The sequence below is a fragment of the Nesoenas mayeri genome (genome assembly GCF_963082525.1).
Source record: "Nesoenas mayeri genome assembly, chromosome: 10".
NCBI classification, from domain to species: Eukaryota; Metazoa; Chordata; class Aves; order Columbiformes; family Columbidae; genus Nesoenas; species Nesoenas mayeri.
Window position 1 is genome coordinate 20,775,801 of NC_137560.1, and position 18,862 is coordinate 20,794,662.

Sequence of the window (18,862 nt, forward strand, 5' to 3'; positions counted from 1 at the left end):
GGGAATTAAAGACATAGTTTTGTTTTGATCCATTCCATTTTTCAGAGGCGTTAGCCGGCTGGGACAAGAAAATGCTTTCCTCTTTTCCATATTTGGTCGAGATTTTCAACTAGCAGTCAAAAAAAAAGTGAGGGTCAATTTTATTCAGCGAACCATTGCTTCATCATGGGCAGTCTGGCAGAAATGTTTATCTCTGATCTGATCCAATAAAATATATCCTTACTTAAATAGAAATTTTCACAGAAAATAGCCAGATTTGAAAAATAAATTGGAAGCATTTTGGCTTTTCTTTTTCAATGTAATAATGAAAAGAAACAATAAGAATAATTAGAATTGGCAGAACAATCACTCTGTATTCTGAAAGCCAAGACAGGGCTATTCCCTTTTCCTGTTTGCCACTCTGCCTTGCAGGCTAATTGACAAAATGAGTGGATAGAGGAAAGGGGATTTTGAAGACCTCTGCTGTTTCTCTCAGGTTGATGAAGCAGCACTTCTGAAACGTCACAAGCAGGGATGGCTCATGGAGATCTCGAACAGCCTGGACCATTGCATTGCTCGCCTTAGGTATGACTTGTAAGATAATTCAGTGAGTTTATCCCTGCTTCCTAACCCTTACTGGACATTTCAGTGTGCGTATAAGAGTTGAGGGGCATCTCTTCTTATTCCAGCTCTGCTTGTGAATGTGAATCCATCCTTCCAAACAGCAGCAGTCATTAGTAGTGATTACCAATGCTTACTGCAAGCCATTACCAATGCTTCACATCATTTATATATGTTAAATGCGTCTTCATTCAGTTTCATGAATATGCATAGAGCAATTACAAATAATGTGACACCTGAAGCATTGCTCAAGCTTTCTGGAATCAGTGATTAACAATTACATGAAGGCTGAAAGATCTGTTGCCTTGATGAGTGTTGGAAACCACATATAGACTTTTTTTTTTTCTGAGTTTGATTCTGTGATTTGTGCATTGCAAGATGAAATTACATGAGGTGTATTTTCTTCAACCATTTTATTAATCTATTCTAGAGATGCAAGAAAGAATAAAATTGCCCTTAGCTTGGGTTACCATGGGAATGTGGTCGATCTGTGGTAAGTAATATATATGGATAGTGGATATATTAATGTTCTTGCTGTTAGTCAACCTGGAATTAGTTCCCAAACTTGGAAGAGAAGAGGCATTAAACCTAGTGCAGAGTTCGTTACTATAGATGCTCATGAAAAACTGTATTGTCAAAAGAAGGGTCTTCATCCTTGTGTTCCATTTGCTTCCCATGCACCTTCTCCTTTCCTTATGGAACAAGGAATTTCTTAGGGAAAGAGATCGCTAAGATTCTCCCTTGGATGAAGAAAGTATTTATCCCTTTCCTTCTAACCTCCTGCTAGACAGCAAGAAAGTGTCTTTGACTTGAGTGAAGAACCAAAGTATTGAGGTATTGGTTGAATAAAAATAATCAGATGATAGATGGAAATTCTAGCACTCTCAAGGCTTTATCCAGTGATAAATCTTGCTGTCACACCACATACCGAGGGTTGAGACTGACCAGTAAGACTGCTATGTCAAACTGATATCTGATGTATCTATCAGCATTCCTGCACAGGTAAATGTGAGGTATAAAAGTTTCACCTAAATCTTTGTCACCATAATTTCCTACCTCCTGGCATCCTAAAACAAAGACTTAGCCTGCCAAGGGCATAATTTATAAACAACCTGTTGGGATGGAAGAAGTTCACCTGAGAGAGGAGCTGGGACGTGAAACAGCTTCGGCTCAAACACTCCATTCCTTGGCTTCCCAGGGAGCGGCTGGTGTACGAGCTGGACACAACAGGAGAGCTGCTGGTTGACCTGGGCTCTGACCAAACTTCGTGTCACAACCCGTTCAGCGGGGGATACTACCCAGTACAGCTTCGCTTTGAGGAAGCAAAGCAGCTCCTTTCCACCGATCCAAGGAAGTTCCGGACCCTGGTACAAGAGAGGTAAATGTTTTGGTGATACATGTTTTTAAGTTTGGTTGTTCTGCGAGTGATATGAATTTTGTCTTTCTTGCAAGAGTTTTCTGTTCTTTAGTATTTCAGTAGAAATCTGGGTAGAGCTACAGTACTAATTAACTCCCAACTTGGTACTCGTGTCACTCAGGATCTGGCAGACATCACTTACCCATCATTTTAGGAGCAGTCTCTAGTGTATACAATCAGAGGTTAACACTAATGATTTATTTCACTGTTTGGGCCAAGGTAGAGGCCGGAACGGTGATGTTCAGCCATTTTCAGTTTTTCTGTCTCTGTTCACTTTCTCTGTGAACTTCTTAAACTGTTTTGCAGTTTTGCGTAGGCTGTTTTTTTGTTATTACATTCCATCCTCAGAGCTGGCTGCATTTCTTCGCTGAAAGATGTGACCCCTCTCTGCTAATTAATGAAGTTCCCTTAATGACTGTAAATAGCTTCAAGATTTGGGTATAACAGGTGCTACAGAGACTGCACCTGGGTTATCAGATGATATCAATGATATCAATGATATCAAATGATATCTTATGGGTTTATATCTAAGTTTCTCTGGGGTCTTTCAGTTCCATCTGTCTCCCCCTGCTTTCATGCCTTTAGTGAGTTCATGATATTATTCTTTTTGGTATTTTATCCATCTCAAGAATAACTGTTTCCTTCTTTTATTTCAGTCTGAGGAGACATGTGGCTGCTATTAACAGACTGGCTGATAAGGGCATGTTTTTTTGGGATTATGGCAATGCTTTTCTCTTGGAAGCTCAAAGGGCTGGTGAGTAGATCCTGGAGCTGTCAGGTGGAAGCAAGGACAATCCTACATGCATTTTCCCAGCTATATATTTTGGCAGGATAGGGTTTACCCTTTCTTTCTCTTGCTCTCTGAGAGCCCTGACCATCTCTGTGGCTGAGGCAGAGCCTTCATTGGGAACCCAGGTGCAGTCTGGTTTTACATTTTATAGTTTTTCTTCATTAATTTACTGACTACTAAAATATTTTTTATAGGTGCTGATGTTGGGAAAAGTGGAGCCAATAAAACAGAATTTCGATATCCTTCCTATGTTCAGCACATCATGGGGTATGTTGAGGAGAGCTTGGAATAAAGCATTAAAGTGTGTTGTGACTCTCTCTCTTTAGGGGGACAGTACTACAAAGACTCTACTTCATGCAAATTTTCCAGTCTACTATAAATAACAGAAAGGAGTCAACCACAGCAGTAGGAAAATTGGTGTCACAGGTGTTATCTCAGAGTTGGTCTTATTTTTCTCCACTCTGGAGTAATGCACAGTGTGATTTAGGAAGATGTCCTGTTGGCTGTGAGCATCATGCTCATGTTTTCTGTTGGCTTCCTTAGTTACTCCTTGCATTTTCCTTTGTACAGGAGAAAAGAGGAGCCAAACCTGGAGGGACATGTTGTATGTGATTAACATAAGTAAACTCTGACACCACAGGTTTTGCTATTTTATCCTGAAAGATATAGCATGTCTTGATAATTTTATGTAAAGCTTTATCCTTTTTAGGATTAAAAAGTGTTATGAAAGCAGACACCAGATGTGTGAACAGTCAGCTAAAACATTGCCAAATCAAAACTCTTCACTCCTTTACATGAATAGCTGCATTTTCTCTCTTGTTGCATCAGTTTTATTTAAGCAGCTCTGCTTCACTTCAGAGAATAGCCAAGTCACAGCCTCGAACTGTAACTAAATACAACTTCACTTCTAGGCGCTAAAAATGAAGAGCTTGTCTCTTCAGAGCAGTAGAGCTCAGTTCCAAATCATCAAGGCTGATGTCTACACTGATGTTAAAAGCATATCTGAAATAGGACACTCATTTGCTCCTATTGCCAACTGTACCTCTTACCCAAGCTGTGCATACTGCTGGTAGAAAAAGCTGAGCTCAGATCTGTCAAGGGACTGGGTTTATAACACCTTTTGCCTCTGACATATGTTTAGCTTGTGAATAAGAACTTGAACATAGAGTAAGGTACAACTAGATTAGATCTCTTCTGGAACTCAGTTGAAACATGTCTTACTATTGTGTTTTTAACAATGTGGACAGCAAATAAGTCTGGACTCGAGCACTTGTTCAGAGCCTACACTTGTGTGATAGTGTAGATGCACTCAGAGTTAGCCTGGGTTGAGGACAAAAGACCAGGCATCAAGGAGAATATATTTGATGAAACAAAAGAAAAATTGCAATTCATCTGGTGATGCACTTGTTTGATTGAACTGCCCAACATTCCTGTCAAAATTCTGGCCTGACTGTCTTTCAGTACACCAGTTGATGGCCGCATGCAACAGCACTGTTTAATTTCTCAATTAATGGTCCCTGATGCTTCTGTTTAGATTAGTTCATTGAAAATGTTTCAAATTCTTCCGTCGCCAGCTAATGAAAGAAAAGCACTGCTAGCAGCCAGGATAAATAAGGAAAGAATTCCAACTATCTCTTAATGAAACATGTTCTCTTCCCAGGGACATTTTTTCCCTGGGATTTGGGCCATTCCGCTGGGTTTGCACCTCAGGTGACCCACAGGATCTTGCTGCCACTGACTCGATTGCCATGTCTGTGCTGGAAGACTCGATACGTCGGGGAGGTAAGACACGGTCCCATGTCCCCATCACCAGAGGTGCAGAATGCGTGACAGCTTTTGGTCAAAACTGTAGAAAGCACTCTTTGGCCTGATCTACAGGAGCAGGAAACCTCACTGTTCTCCAAACTCCTATAAGGACTGTAAACAGTAGGTAAAATATAAAAACCACTATGTGGAGAGGTTATTGATCCCAAAGCTATTGTTGTAATTTTGGTTAAGAGCATTTATTTTCATTTGTTACAGGTTTTCCTGCACTTTATCACCTTGAAACTTTAAGGCCAACAGTATCTTTCATCCATAGGTTTCCAAGAGGCTTTTTTTTTTTTAAAAGGATTCAAATGGTTTTGCCCTTATCTGACAGGTGAACGAAGCCTGGGAATCTGGGGAGGTTTTTAAGAGGCCGCCAAGCAGACCAGTGGCAGGAACCCCAGGTTTCCTGCATGTGGTGCTCCATCCAGTGTCATTTATTTGTGATTACAGTTTTGAAGTCTTTCTTTGTCTTTTGTTAATAAATTCACTGCTGTTTCTACTCACTGGTGGAATCAATCTGGAATATCTGCATGCCTCTGTATGCTATTCTTATATCTAGGAATTATATTTTCGTTCTTCCGTATCCTTGAAAGTCGGCTGTTACTGTTATCCCCCACTGAGACAAAGCTAATTTTGTGTCAGCAAACATGAATCATGTCCCCCAGGTTGCAGTGGAAGGCCCTGCTACTTTCTTTTTCTTTGTCTGCTTTTACAGTAGCTGGATGGCAGACTCAAAGACTTAAGTGTCATTGTCCCCTGGCACTGAAGTCCTCAGCTCTTCCATTTGGAGAGAGTGGAGCTTTGTGCTTCTCAGAGCCAAGGAAGGGATCAGAAAGAAACAGGTCACAAATCCAATGCATATTTTAATGGGGAGGAGAGCATAATATTTTTATCTGGTAATATTGAAATATTTCATGAAAGACATCATTGAAATATGAATAGATGTGTGAAGATTTTGAATGCTCTCCTATTTGTTCTGGAACAGTTAGCATTGTGAGGATCCAGGGTGGTGTTTCTGAGAAGGAAACACCATATTCAGATATTTCTCTCATTTGAAACAAAACAACTGTTGCCTTCCTCTGATGCAAGGCTGGTGTCCAGCTTCTTCCTCCCAAGAGTTGAATTATTGATGGAGTGGGTCCTTAGTGGTGTATATTCTCTTAAACTTTCCTTAGGAGTCATCTTGAAGAAATAGCAATGGAGCATGAGGTGTTTTTAATGCAATAGCCCAGAAGTGCCTCCCCTGTTCTATGGATATTGAAACTCTCATGTTTTTAAACCTGGTGCCTTGGCTTAATTGAAGTGGGGGTGAAATCCAATAGTCTAGTGCTGGATCTATCTTCAGAAACCTGCAGTAATTTTTCTGCCATGTACAGCAATCTCCAGCCATCTTCTCTCAAGATTGAATTGATGCCTGACCTTTGGATGGTTTGCATTGAAAGACTAGGAAATGAATTAGTTACTGTGTGCACTATAGTATATGAGTGTTTATATAGGTGGTAATGTAAAGCTAGGGAGAGAAATCTCTTCCGCAGACAAAATGCATTGAACTCTTGCATGGAATTCTTAAATGAAATATTACATTTTAAAATATCGCAGCAGGTGAAAACAGGCTTAAGGGCAAGGCTATAATTGGATTTGCTGTTGAATTTGGCAGGACAATGGGAATAGGATTTCAAAGAGAAATGAAAAGAGAATTCAGCCAGAAAATAAACATCCATTCATGGATTCAAGTCCTTGAGTATTCCACTTGCTCTCTATTCCCTATGGGACGTGGGCTTGGACCAAATTCCGGGGTCTGGATATCATCACACATATGTACATCTAAAATCTGAACCTACCTTTGAATTTTATAAAAGAATCTGTTATGATGGCTGAGTGAAGACTCCACAGAGCTGAAATCTGTTGCATTCCAAATCCAAGTTTTTGACCTGGCCTTGAGTCTAATGTTCAACATTCTTCTTTTGTGGACTTGACTTTTTGCACTTAACCCTCACAAACTGTGGAAAAAGTCCGATGTAGTTTTATTATCTGCTTCTACTCTTCAGGTATCTGAGCTTTTAATGTGGCCTTTTGCAGAGATGAGAGATGCAGCACTGATGACTGGACTGATCAGAGAAGAAGAGGAGATCTCAGTTTTATCTTGGGACAAAAACCTTCACATGCACCATTTAGTACCGAGCAATTGCTGCGCTATAAATCTATATCCCAGCATTGGTGTAACTTATCCTCAAAGATATATCGCTGGCTTCTTCTGCTGGTTGACTCAAAGGACTTAGTTACTACCTGATGCAAGATGGAACTGTAGTACCCAATGTCATGGAGTTTGCTAAAGCTAATAATTAAGCAAAGTCTTGGAAAGGAATTGGGTGTTTAGTAGGCAGCAAGCCAGGTGACAGAAAAAGGAACAGTGCTCAAGGTTTAGTGTCTTCCTCTGCATACATGGTACCGGTTACTGCATCAGCTGCACAGAGGATTCTATAATGCGTAGCATTTCCTATATGCGTGCTTGTATCTGAGAGCAGAATTTGACTTCCTAGTGCTGTCAGATGAATTACATTTAGAGCATATTGCATTCATTTTCAAAGCCTCTTTTCTTTTTTGTTTTCTCTTGCAAGTGAGCACATCTGTGAAGCAGCAGTACCATGACAACATCCGCTGGATTCGGGAAGCTGGCAGGCACCGGTTGGTGAGTGCACAACCTCCTTCAGCACTCGTGTCCATTCCTGGTCCAGAATGCAGGTCTTGAATGCTGGAGTGAAAACAGGAATGGGCGTGAATGAAAACACTGGCTGTATGAGACTAAAACACTGATGAGAGCTTAAACCTCTCTCCACAGCAGGGTTTTAGGGTGAGCTGAAGCAGTTCTTTGCCTTCACATTCTCATCTGGAAATCTTCAAATATCTAGTCTTCTATCTGGAGTGAAACGCATCAACGATTCACCATCCACCTCATTTTTAACTACCTTTCAGAGCACTATTCAAAATGTCATTCTTGGCATTGCTTTGGCCTAACCTCTTCAGTTCCCACTGCCCTTTTCAATATAGGTGATGAGGCCAAGGAACCGCCATCATTTGTGTTGTGGGAAGCAGGATGGCAGTGAAGCATCCTTTGTTTTTGTTTTAGGGCAGGCTCTCACTGGGAAGCGAACCACTAACACTGTGGGGCTCACATGTGCTCTCCTCATCTGGCAGCCAGGTTGGCCTGTGGGGTAAAAGCTGGAGAGGAGCATCAGTGTGCAGGACAGATGTTTTTTGCCATTCTTTGTCTCCATATTTCTCTTCCCTTCCAGCCTGCCAGGTCCAAACCTCTGCTTCTCAGCTGTTGATAAGGGATTTGTTGATAGGAGGATTATAGCCTAGCAGTCAGGTTGATTTAAAAAGTGGGATTTATTGGACAGTAGCAGCTGAATACAGAAATACATATCACTGATTGTGTGAGTGGAGATAACTTGGTTCAAAAAGGGATTTTAATTTATTTTTTCTGGAAGCCGGATGTTGATGAAGAAATAATCTGCACTTTCTCCTGTGACTCCATTTATCTGGGCTCTGAAGATAAGCCAGTTGCACAGAGAACCTTATCGCTCTGGCATTTTTATTTTTCAGGTTGTTGGCTCTCAAGCTAGAATCTTATATTCTGATCAGAGGGGTCGTGTGTCTATAGCTGTGGCTATTAATCAAGCAATTTCTGAAGGAAAGATTAAGGTTTGTCTTTTTTGTCTTGATACGATCTGGTAATTGTGTTTAATATCTGAGACTGGGTGGCAGGTGGGAAAGGAGAAAGCTTCAAGCAGTTGCTGTTCAAGCCAGCTAATTCCAGGTCACATCATGCCAAGAGTGAATTATTCTTCTATAAACCCCATGTGTGGCAAATGATAATGAAGACCTGCAAGCTGATCTAGATTCATACTGTCAATTAAAATCCAGATCAAGAATGGACATGTTTGAGCTGTATGAAATCACTGATTTTCACTGCTAACCTATTTTCAGTCTTGAAGTCTTCCAAAAGAATGGAAAAGTGTAAAAAATCTTGCTTTGTTTTCATTTTCAACAGAGAGCAGATTAAAGATTTATTTTTAATTAAGATTTTTGCAAGTGTCTTTGAAATGTCAAAGATGCTCAGGTGAAATAACCACACTGCTTCCTCTCTTCTCCCTGCCCTCCTTTGAGGATGCCATTGGCATAAAAACAAGCTCCTGTTCTTGGTTATAAAAGGATAGTGGCTTTCATGAACAGTACGTGAGCAACAATTTTTATAAGAAATAATAGGCAGGGAAGGTGTTCCAGGGGGTTTAGGAGAGGGGACAAAGCTGAAGTCTGAAATGACTTAAGGCAGAAGTGAATTCAGCAAATGATGATTCCTAGTAGCATTGACAGTCCATGAAGGATTCCATTTCCTCATCCTTGGCTTTTTCAGGCTCCAGTTGTCCTCAGCCGAGATCACCATGATGTGAGTGGGACCGACAGTCCTTACAGAGAAACGTCCAACGTTTATGATGGATCAGCCTTTTGTGCAGGTCAGGAGAGCAGCTGGGGCTTGTCTGTGTGGGCAAACAAGGAAACTGCTTTAAAAGACAGTTATTTTTTTTAATGCAACATTTTAAAAATGTTTTTGTTTAACCCTTTAATCCCAATTAATCAGATTTCCTGAGAAGCTTTGTGGGATTTAATAGCAATACAGACATTAATGTGGAGCAAGTTAAACAGAGGAGGTCCAGAACAATGCTGAAAATTCAACGAAGATGCATAAGATTTACCTGATTGTAAATAGACAGCAGTCTATCGCAGAGGACTGTGTCTTCTGTTTGATTTTAATTTTGCACATCTCTGTTTCAAAGAGGTGATCCAAGCAGAATTACAGCTGTATTTCCTTGGGATCCACAAGATCAAAATCAGGTTTATAATAGTATTTTGCTTAAAGCAAAAAGATTCACAGCTGTGTTCTTTTCATTGCCTGAGGACTCAAGTAAACAGTCTGGAGAGTCTGAAAGGAACTTTTGTGGTCATAAGGGAACATACTTTGATAGTTAAAACATAAGGATGGAAGTTAAGTGTCCTGGATAGGATCGCAAGTCTTGTTGCTCACTTACAGTGTGACTGTGGGCAAATCCTGTAGGTTTGCTATGCAGAAGGAACCTTTGATTCTACACACCTGACCTGAGCTCACCAAACTCTGCTTTTAAGTTTGTGAAATGGTGCTTTAGGAAAATAAACCTAAGAAATATCAGATTAGAGGCCTGAAAAAAAATAAGAGTGAAGCACTAAGCAATTTTTAACTTAAACCTTCCTCAATTTTCCAACCATAAAGTGGAAATTACGATAATAGCTTTAGCCCAGTAGTGTTTCTGCATGTCATGGACTGACAATCGCAAAGTGGTTTGAGATTGGAGGATATAAGCTGCTGTAGGAGAAATTATGATAGAGGTAGCTGAGCATATTGAATTACTTCCATTATGTGAACTCATAATAGAACCAAATTATGGCTCAATTTTAAGGAGAAAAGTTCCCTGCTATCTTAACTGAATTTCCTGATGAAATGAGGCTTTTAGCTGTGTCTATTAGTCCCACTTCAACACTTTTTGAGGTTGTTGGCTCGTTCTAATAGGCCAGATAGATGCCTGGAATAATGTTTGGTTCTGACAAGCTGTGAGAAAATGGTGCAGCTGCACAGAGAACAGCAATCCAAAGTAATGTCTCCACCAAAGGGCTTAACAACATAAGTAAAGCTCAGGCAATGCCCTCAGAAGAAGGCAATAGAAATAAGGCTTGCTAAAACCCCATTGCTTATCATGCTATGTGTTTTTCTTTGCATTTTATTATTTTCACGAACCATTTGCCTTTTCCAAGGGCTTATCTAAAGCCTGTTGGCCACTGATTTCACTGGGCTTTGAAACCAGCCTAACGCAGCTTTACCAGGTGACCCTCTGGAGGTAATAAAAAAATATCTTAGGTCTTCCTGTCTCCCTTCTTTCCCATTGTTTTCACACCACATTTGAGCCAGTTCAGTTAAAACTGGCTCCTCTGTAGCACACAGGAATATTCCAGAGTGGTTGCCTGTCTTATTTAGTTTTGTAGTAAGTACCTCAGCCTGATCCTTGGCAAACATGGGTCATCGCTGCTTGGCAAAGTGTAGCTCAGCACAGACATTTGCACAGTGAGTGACCTTTATCGAAGCCAAGAAGCAGCACATTATTACACTGTTAAACCACTTGCCATGCTCCCTGTCCAGCCTCCATTCTTATTGCACTAGTGGCTGAGGAAGAAATCTGTACATTTTTAGAACATGGGGATTTTGATCTCTCCCGTTCCCTCTTGACAGCACTGTAATTATGATAATTGGGTTATTAAAGTGACATAATGCCAGATAAGATGCCATAATGGGGCTTTTGACAGGATTTAACATAGATTAGCGCTCAAGTAAACTCATTTATCCATCAGACATGTAACAACTGTGGATCTGTTGAAATATTCAGGAATGTGCCTGGCAAGGATATTGCCGTTTGTCTCTTTGTTTTTTCTGCTAAAAGCACAGCAAATAATCTATTAAATCTGGCCAAATATTTTCAGTAAATTTTACCCTGTTGTCCTCTGCGTGTACCTCTTTCTACCTCTCTGGCTGTATCCTTTAGCACAAATTGTAGTGAACATACACAATTCTAGGGAATATTTCAGTGGAAATCATACATTTCACAGTCACTTGACATTTGTCTGCTAAACTGTTTTTCAAACAAAAGAAACCTGTGTGATTTCAGCAGTTGGCATTCAGGGTGAAATTCCCCTATGTCAAGAGAATCATGGTTGATACCACTTTCATCCCAAGTATGTTCCCAAAATGTAGCTCCTTAGCTTTACACCGGCCTGAATTAACTCTGCATTTTGAGCTGAAAATACTTCAGGCTTCTGAGAACTTCAAGGTGTGTAGTTTTCCAGGTGTCCCCCCCCAATTTTGAAACCCTCCACATGGAGGTGTCCAGCTTGTTTTTCCATGACCGAGACATCCCCAAGGAGAGGATTGTATTTCTCTCCACCTCAGGACATATCTCCAACCTAAGAGTGGTGGGTTCTTCAGCTACTTGAATGGGATCACATAGGCAGAAAGCACCAGGGTCCTCACAAACCGGTGTGACACTGGCATTTGCTTCCTCCAGTGTAGGGGCAAAGATCAGGAGGAAAAATCTCTCTTTTCTGTTCTTCCCAAGAATGAGATGCTCACTGTATATTTGTGAGAGAAGCTGTGAGTAAACCTGTCCTCCAACACAGCCAGAATCGAGGTGTCGGTGGAAGGGAATGAGCAGCACAACAACAACAATAAAAAGGTGAATGCAACACATCAGAGCCATGATAACACCTTTCCTCTCCTCCTAGACATGGCGGTACAAAATTTTGTAGGAGATGCATTTAGAGGAGCAACCTGGGTTGCACTGCACAATGGTGGTGGAGTTGGCTGGTAAGAACGGATTTATATTTCTAAAGCTGGGCTCAGAACTTTGTTACCACTGCTGTGCATGTGTGTGGGGAGGAGAGACAGGAGGGTAACTGCAGCAAAAATGTGTGTATTACTGGAGTCGTACAGTGTCATGATTATGGGAAGGGTGGGTTTGGAGACAAGGGATGAAAGGATGTATTATAAAGTGGGGTGTTGTGTGTATTTTAATGCCCATATGTCTAGATAAAGCGTTTTGGACATTGGCCACAGCACAGTTTGAAGAACTTAATTCAGCAAACAAGGATGGTCTGCCATGGTCTTTTTGAACAGATCCTGCTTCCAGAGTTGTCTTCACACATGCACAGCCAGAGTGTTAGTGGATGGATTATGTTTCGGTTTCCCCTTAAGCTGTATTTAAATCTGTGACCTTAGGACCCCAATATAAATGCCCATGTGCTAAAGTGCAATGAGGGGTTATTGATACAAACCAGCCCAGGTGCCAGCAAACCCCCCGAGTCATCTTTCTCCCCTTGCTTATGCCTGGTAGAATAATAGACCACAGCCAAGTAAGGGCTGGATTAAACACCTCCACATAAGATGCAGAAATAAAAGAAGTGTCTAAACTCAGAAGCAGAATGAAAGGACTATGTATGAGGAGGGAAACTGGTCTCCATCATATGCCACTAAGAGGTTACTCTGGGTTGGTGGGGATGTAGGGCAATGAGAGACTGGCCACACTGCAGTCCTGGTTTTTCTGTCTTTAGTCCTGGTTTGTTCTTTCCAGCAAAGTCTCTCCCATTTACAGTCATGTTTTCATTTTGTGGTGTTGCCGGTCAAGAAAGGCACAACCCTCTACTAAATACTGTTGTGAACAATCCCACTTCCCTGTTCCATCCAGCTCTGGAATAGCAACAATAGCAACCCAAAGAACTTCTAGCAGATGTTATCATGTTATTCATGATACTTAATTATTACTCATGCAGATGAGCTGGATCTAGAAAATATCCCCCTTCAAGTCAGATGGAGAATTTTCTCTCCTGTACTCTAACACCTTGGATTTCAATGAATTAACTACAGAATAGAAGGTATGTGAGAGCAAAATTGGACAGAGGGATAAGAAAGCTTTCTGAGGGCTTAGACACATCGAGTGAAAATCTGGCTTTACTGATTCCAGAAATAACAACCCCCATGGCAAGGATTTTATTCACAACTTCCTTAATTCTGAATGGAAAATATATACCAGAATATCTGCTTACTCTGGTCATCTCAGACTCCAGAGACAGCAGCAGACTACATATGTCTGAATGGCCTTAGCTGAGTTCAACCTTATAAAATGTCTGCTTATGAAATACAAGCAAAGACAATAACTTTCCACTACGTTTTCCAAAACACTTGGAATATTTTTATGATAATTATAAGTATTAGAATTGCTAAAGTAGTTGCTTATGTCACCAATATTGTGTGTATTGATGATGCTTAAAGCATACGAATAATCATATTCCCTCTCTCTCTCTCTGGTTTCTGTACAGCCAATCTCTCCTGCACGTTTTAGCCCTCTGAGCAATTCAGAGACTGGCTGCATTGTAAGACTGCTGTTACTTCTGGAAAACTGGCACCGACCACGCTGCCATTTCAATTATGGTCTTTAAGTGGAGTTATATCATCAGGAAAAAGCTCTTCCCCAAGGCAGAGCAGAGGTGCTGTCATTTACGTAATGCATCAGAAAATTAGCCCGTGGCTATTCACTGAAATCGAAATATCGATGGAAAAACAGGGTTTAGTTACCTTCCACTTGCTATGGCAGCTTAGTGGCTTGTCACGGTGGAACAGTATCTGCTCACCTCGTTCCCGGGAGCAGTCATAGCCCTCCGTGATTAAATTACCGTGCTTCAGTGAAGAATGTAAAGCCTGAAAATTAGACCTGGCTCTGCACAAGCCTTAATAAGCGACCATGCTGAGATTGGGACGTGGTAGCAATGTCGCATCATTAGATGCCCATTAGGACCGGTGGTTCTGCTCAACTTAACTACCCCTGGCACCACCCTGGCTAGAGACAGCACCGCAGCCTCTGCCTTCTGAGGAGAATTGCTGTAAAGAGTAATTTAAAGGTAGCAAAAGAAGCAAAACCAACACCAACCATTACAGATTACTTTCTTTGCATGGAAGAGACAGATGCCTTTGGGTTTATAATACCATTTGGATTTTTTTCTGGAGAGGTAAAAATCCAGCTGATTTTGCCATAAAGGAATCTCCATGTGCCTCAAAATCTTCTTTTCATCAGCTGATTTGGAAGTGTGAAAGTGCACGTGGAAGCTTATATACATATACATACATATATATATATATTTTTTTATAAACATATATATATATTATAAACATATATATATGTATGTATATATATTTTATAAACAGATATGCGTGTGATGAGAAGGAAATCAAGTTGGTATTGGCAAAGTTTTGTTCAGGGCGTTCAGAAATGGCAATTTCACTGTCTTCAGCTGAATCCTCCCTGAAGAGGCTGAAACTGCCGACAGATCTAACACATCTTCCCTACGATATTAGAGAAATGCCTTTTACCTGCTTTATTTTTTTTTTCTGCTATATGGAGCAAACAGAAGAAGCAGGATTAATATTTATTTAGCTGGAATCTGCGTCACATGTGCTGTTTGAGAGACTTAAGATTAACAGTCTTGACTATAATTACAGCAAATGAATGTTATTCACTTCTTGCTGCCTATTTGTTTGTAGGAGAATGTACATTAGCACAGAGCCTGAGTAACCTGTGGTAACAAAAAGGCAGAAGCAATTTAAGAATTGAACTGCCCTGTTGACAGTGTGACATCTTGATTGTGAGAGAGGCCTTGTTTTCTTTGATCACCTTAGAAGGAGACATCTGGAAATTATAGGAGGTAGGTTAGGTCAAAATGCCACATGTTTCTTTAATTACCTGAAAATGTGACCTAATGCTAATGAAGGCAAAGAGCTCCCCTTTAAAAGTGAGAGGTTTTGCTAGAAAATCCATCCTAACAAACACTGGCATTTAATTTATGAGTGATTTTTAGACAGTAGGACAGATTCTGATGAGTGATTCTGATTTCCACTGGAGTAACTCCATGGAAATGGATGGAGAGGCTCTAAATTTATGGAGTGTGAGATCAGACGCTCATTGCTCGTGCCTAAGCTTCAAAGGGTGCTCTTTGGGATGCTGGGCACAGAGGGGATCTTTGCCACTGACAGAACATCATCTTCCCATGTGGGATATCTTTATAAAACACCAGTCCCGAGGTCTGGTTTTCGTACTGTCTGGTATTGCCAATAGATGGTCTTGAGGTGTGTTCATGCTGTGATCCCAATTATGTTCATAAGTGTGCTCTACCTTGGTACTTTGACAGTAAGGAATATTGCAAATGTGGTCTCTGTACACAGAAGCAGCAGAATATAGTGAGGTAACTGGCTCTGGTCTTAATATAATTACATTTTTAATGTTGTCATCCAGTCTGGCCTCTCTTAGAGATGACAGTAACAACACAAGCTATTGGAAAAGTCGAATTTGCAAGAAATGCAGGTGTTTTGGTGTTTGTTTCCATCCCCAAATGAGACTAAGAGCAGACATAATGAAAGATTTCACACAGTAAAAAGGTCCTGGGAATTAAATTCCAGGCTGAAAAGTGCTGACAGTGTCAATCAAAAGGAAACATCTTATTTTGAAGAGTCAGAGCTTACAATATTCAAACACCTCAACCAAAAACATGACTTTCAAATTTTCCTGCTAAAGAGAAACGATTCATTCACTGACATTCTGCTGTGAGAACTGTCAGTTTCAAGAAAGCTGTGCCTTTCACCTGAAAACGTATTTGTAGTAATGATATATCTAATAGTGGTAAAGTGGAGGGGATTCACAGAATGGTACTGCCATGGTGAGACCTGGAGCTCTAAGTTCCTCCCTCAGCCATGTGACAGGGTTCTAGTTAGCACACAGGTAACGTATATAACTAGTGAAAGGGAATTAACATCACATAAATAACGTTACACTGAAAACAAGAGAATGTCAGCTCCAGTCTCAGTAAGTAGATCTCAGGTCTGTGGGGCTCCGGTGTAGCTTCATTTCCTGAGAAGCTCAAGTTACTGCTGGAAAATATACAGTAAGAAAGGATTCCTTCCTGGGCTGGAAGGCACCGAACTCCTGTCTGATTCATGGACATATCTCATGTTACTCTATGTAAATTTTGTAAACTTATTCCTGATATTAACTATAAAATGCAAAGGACAAAATCCTGCCTCTGGGGATCTCTATGAGGAGTCTCTCATAGCATGTATGTTGTTGTCAGATATGCCCCATCCCTCGGGCATTGCTGATGCTGAGCAATGCCAGAACTCTCATACATTCATAGCAACGGGTAATTATCCAACTGCATTCACCGCTATTCTCCATATGCAACGAAACAGGAACGTGAGCAGGGAGATTCTGCAGTCAGACAAGATGCTTTTCTCTACATGTTTTCCCTGCCCTTTTAAAACCAGACTGGTGTTTCTCTTAAGTATAATCTGTTAGTTTTAATGTTCTTCTTCTGCCAATAAGTCTGCTTCCTGAAAAGTTGGCACCGATGTCTGTAAACATCTCTGTATCTCATACAAAATGAATTGCTGTTTTTGATATGATCGAGGCAGATGTGCATTAAGTGGTGGTTAACGCTTTTTTAATAAAACACTTATGCTCTCCCATTTGTCCCAAGACCATGTAAATAGATCCATCTGTCTGCTTCAATAAGTACACGGCCCTCCTCACGATCCTGTCTATATGGCAGGCTCTAAAGTAGCAAACACAAACAGCATAACCTTTAAAACCGCCCTGAGACAGGTAAGTCTCCAGCCGGTCAGGAGCAGTGACTCTTTACGTGTTCCTGGAGTCAGTGCAGACTGCAACCTTCAGGAGATGCTGCACACACTTAGTTTTTGGCGTTCCCGCCTGGAGCAGCTATCGCCTGCCAGCTGGGCATGGCAGGAACGGTGGAATGGGTTTGCTGCAAGTCAGGAAAGCAGGTCTTTGCACTGCTAAATTCCCTTTTATATAACGGTAAGCATAAAGTTTACTGATAACATCTCTTATTCAGCACCATTTCTATGTTCTCTTCCTTCTTACTGCAGTGCAACTCAACTGATTAACTCCCATGAATTTGGGGGGATTGCTCTCAATTATTTTGATTTAATTCTCTTATATTTATATATTTTAGGGGTGAAGTGATCAATGGGGGATTTGGCCTGGTTTTGGATGGGTCCAAGGAAGCTGAAGAACGGGCTAAGATGATGCTCAGCTGGGATGTTTCCAATGGGGTAAGTAAGACTCATTATATATGTTCATTTTAATATTTTCCTAACAGTTCCCTGGCTGTCCATAGCGCTTCATCCTTACATGCTGGTAGAGAACCTGGCTCCTTGATTTCATGGTTTTAAAATGCATTGAGTGATGTTTTCCTTTTTAAATATTTATCCTGCTACAAAAGCACTGATTGCTTAAATGATATGGTTATCTAAAGCGAGTGCTAATTTTACAGCGCTGAGATGGAGTGCACAATTATTTTTAGTGAGAGAATTTTGTAAAGTTTATAAGGTACCTGGCTCCACAGTGTTATGTCTGATGTTATATTTCTACATGAAAATGTACCAAGTCTACCCAAATACTACTCATAAAACTGGCGGAGGGTTGAAAGATTTATTGACATGAACTTGGGTGCCAGTGTTTGTGCAAATATTGTGTAAGATGGATGTGGCAAGAGGTTTTTACACCCATTGATTTTCTGGTCTGACAGGTTGCCAGACGCTGCTGGTCGGGTAATGATTATGCTTATGAAACAATCTGCCAAGCAATGAAAGAGAATTCAACGTTGAAGGTGACTCTCCCTCACAAGGTGCTGGATGAGAATATCTTGGAACAAGCCATGAAACATTAGTGGTATTCCAAGTGCAATATTGTCCCTGCAGATACAGTCGAAGTTGCTTCCTTGATATGCTCTTTTGCTCTCTGGCCAAGTGATAAAAACCTTGCAAATGTCTCTTCAATGTGAGTTCTTTTTTACCCCTTTACCTTGTTAATGGGGCAAACCTGTGTCTGTGTGTGACAGATCCACTGATGTCACATGCAGTCTTTTCACTAGCAGGTTTGGAACACTGTTTGCAGTAAGAAACTATTCATTGTAAGGAAAGGAACTGGAATTTTGTCCCTGAAAAGTAAATGGGGGGGCTGGAAATCACAAACAAACCAACCTTGGTCTGGTCTGTCACTTGGTCTCCTTGGCACCGTATCTGTTACCCCTTGGAAGGAAAAGGGGTGACACAGGGAAACCTGTGCTGGCTGCTGCAGATGATGTGTGAAGAGCCCTCAGAACTGGGGGTCTCAAGAAACTCTGCAGCTGTGGTACCTGCCAGGTGAGCACACTCTGCAACTCTGTTTCTGGTGCTGAGTAAAGGAAACCATTTATTTTGAGTCACAAATCAGTTCTTTACTCTGTTCACGTACTGTATATGTCTCCAGATGAGCAGTGAGAGCCTGGCATCTGCTTGTAGCTGTGAACCTTCTGTGAAGCGCAATCTGCAGTTGATCCAGGATTGCTTTATTTTATGGAAAAAAAACCACGCACATTGCCAAGTTCTGTGATTGAGATATGAGTAGTTGTCAGCCAGATTTGACAGTCTTTGCTTTGACATATGTTATGCATTACCTATTATTAATAACCACACTGGACTGGGTCCAAGTTTGTATCTTGCTATTGTACAAAATCACTCTAGTCTTCATAGCCCAGAAGCACTAGGACACTGTTTTGGC

The 18,862-nt window shown here is 40.9% G+C and overlaps 1 protein-coding gene across 1 annotated transcript in view; it reads left to right on the forward strand.

Moving 5' to 3' along the window:
* Positions 1-17,990, forward strand: part of UROC1 (urocanate hydratase 1) — a gene marked incomplete at both ends in the record, with an annotated part of 36,859 nt that extends 18,869 nt beyond the window's left edge. The window contains 12 exons of the mRNA XM_080350501.1: positions 476-564; positions 1,031-1,093; positions 1,799-1,978; positions 2,674-2,771; positions 3,002-3,074; positions 4,468-4,589; positions 7,235-7,305; positions 8,223-8,321; positions 9,034-9,133; positions 11,982-12,063; positions 17,274-17,373; positions 17,850-17,990. Of these exons, the coding sequence (XP_080206627.1) occupies positions 476-564; positions 1,031-1,093; positions 1,799-1,978; positions 2,674-2,771; positions 3,002-3,074; positions 4,468-4,589; positions 7,235-7,305; positions 8,223-8,321; positions 9,034-9,133; positions 11,982-12,063; positions 17,274-17,373; positions 17,850-17,990 (1,218 nt within the window). The remainder of the gene's footprint in view (positions 1-475; positions 565-1,030; positions 1,094-1,798; positions 1,979-2,673; positions 2,772-3,001; positions 3,075-4,467; positions 4,590-7,234; positions 7,306-8,222; positions 8,322-9,033; positions 9,134-11,981; positions 12,064-17,273; positions 17,374-17,849) is intronic.
* Between the last annotated feature and the right edge of the window lie 872 nt (positions 17,991-18,862).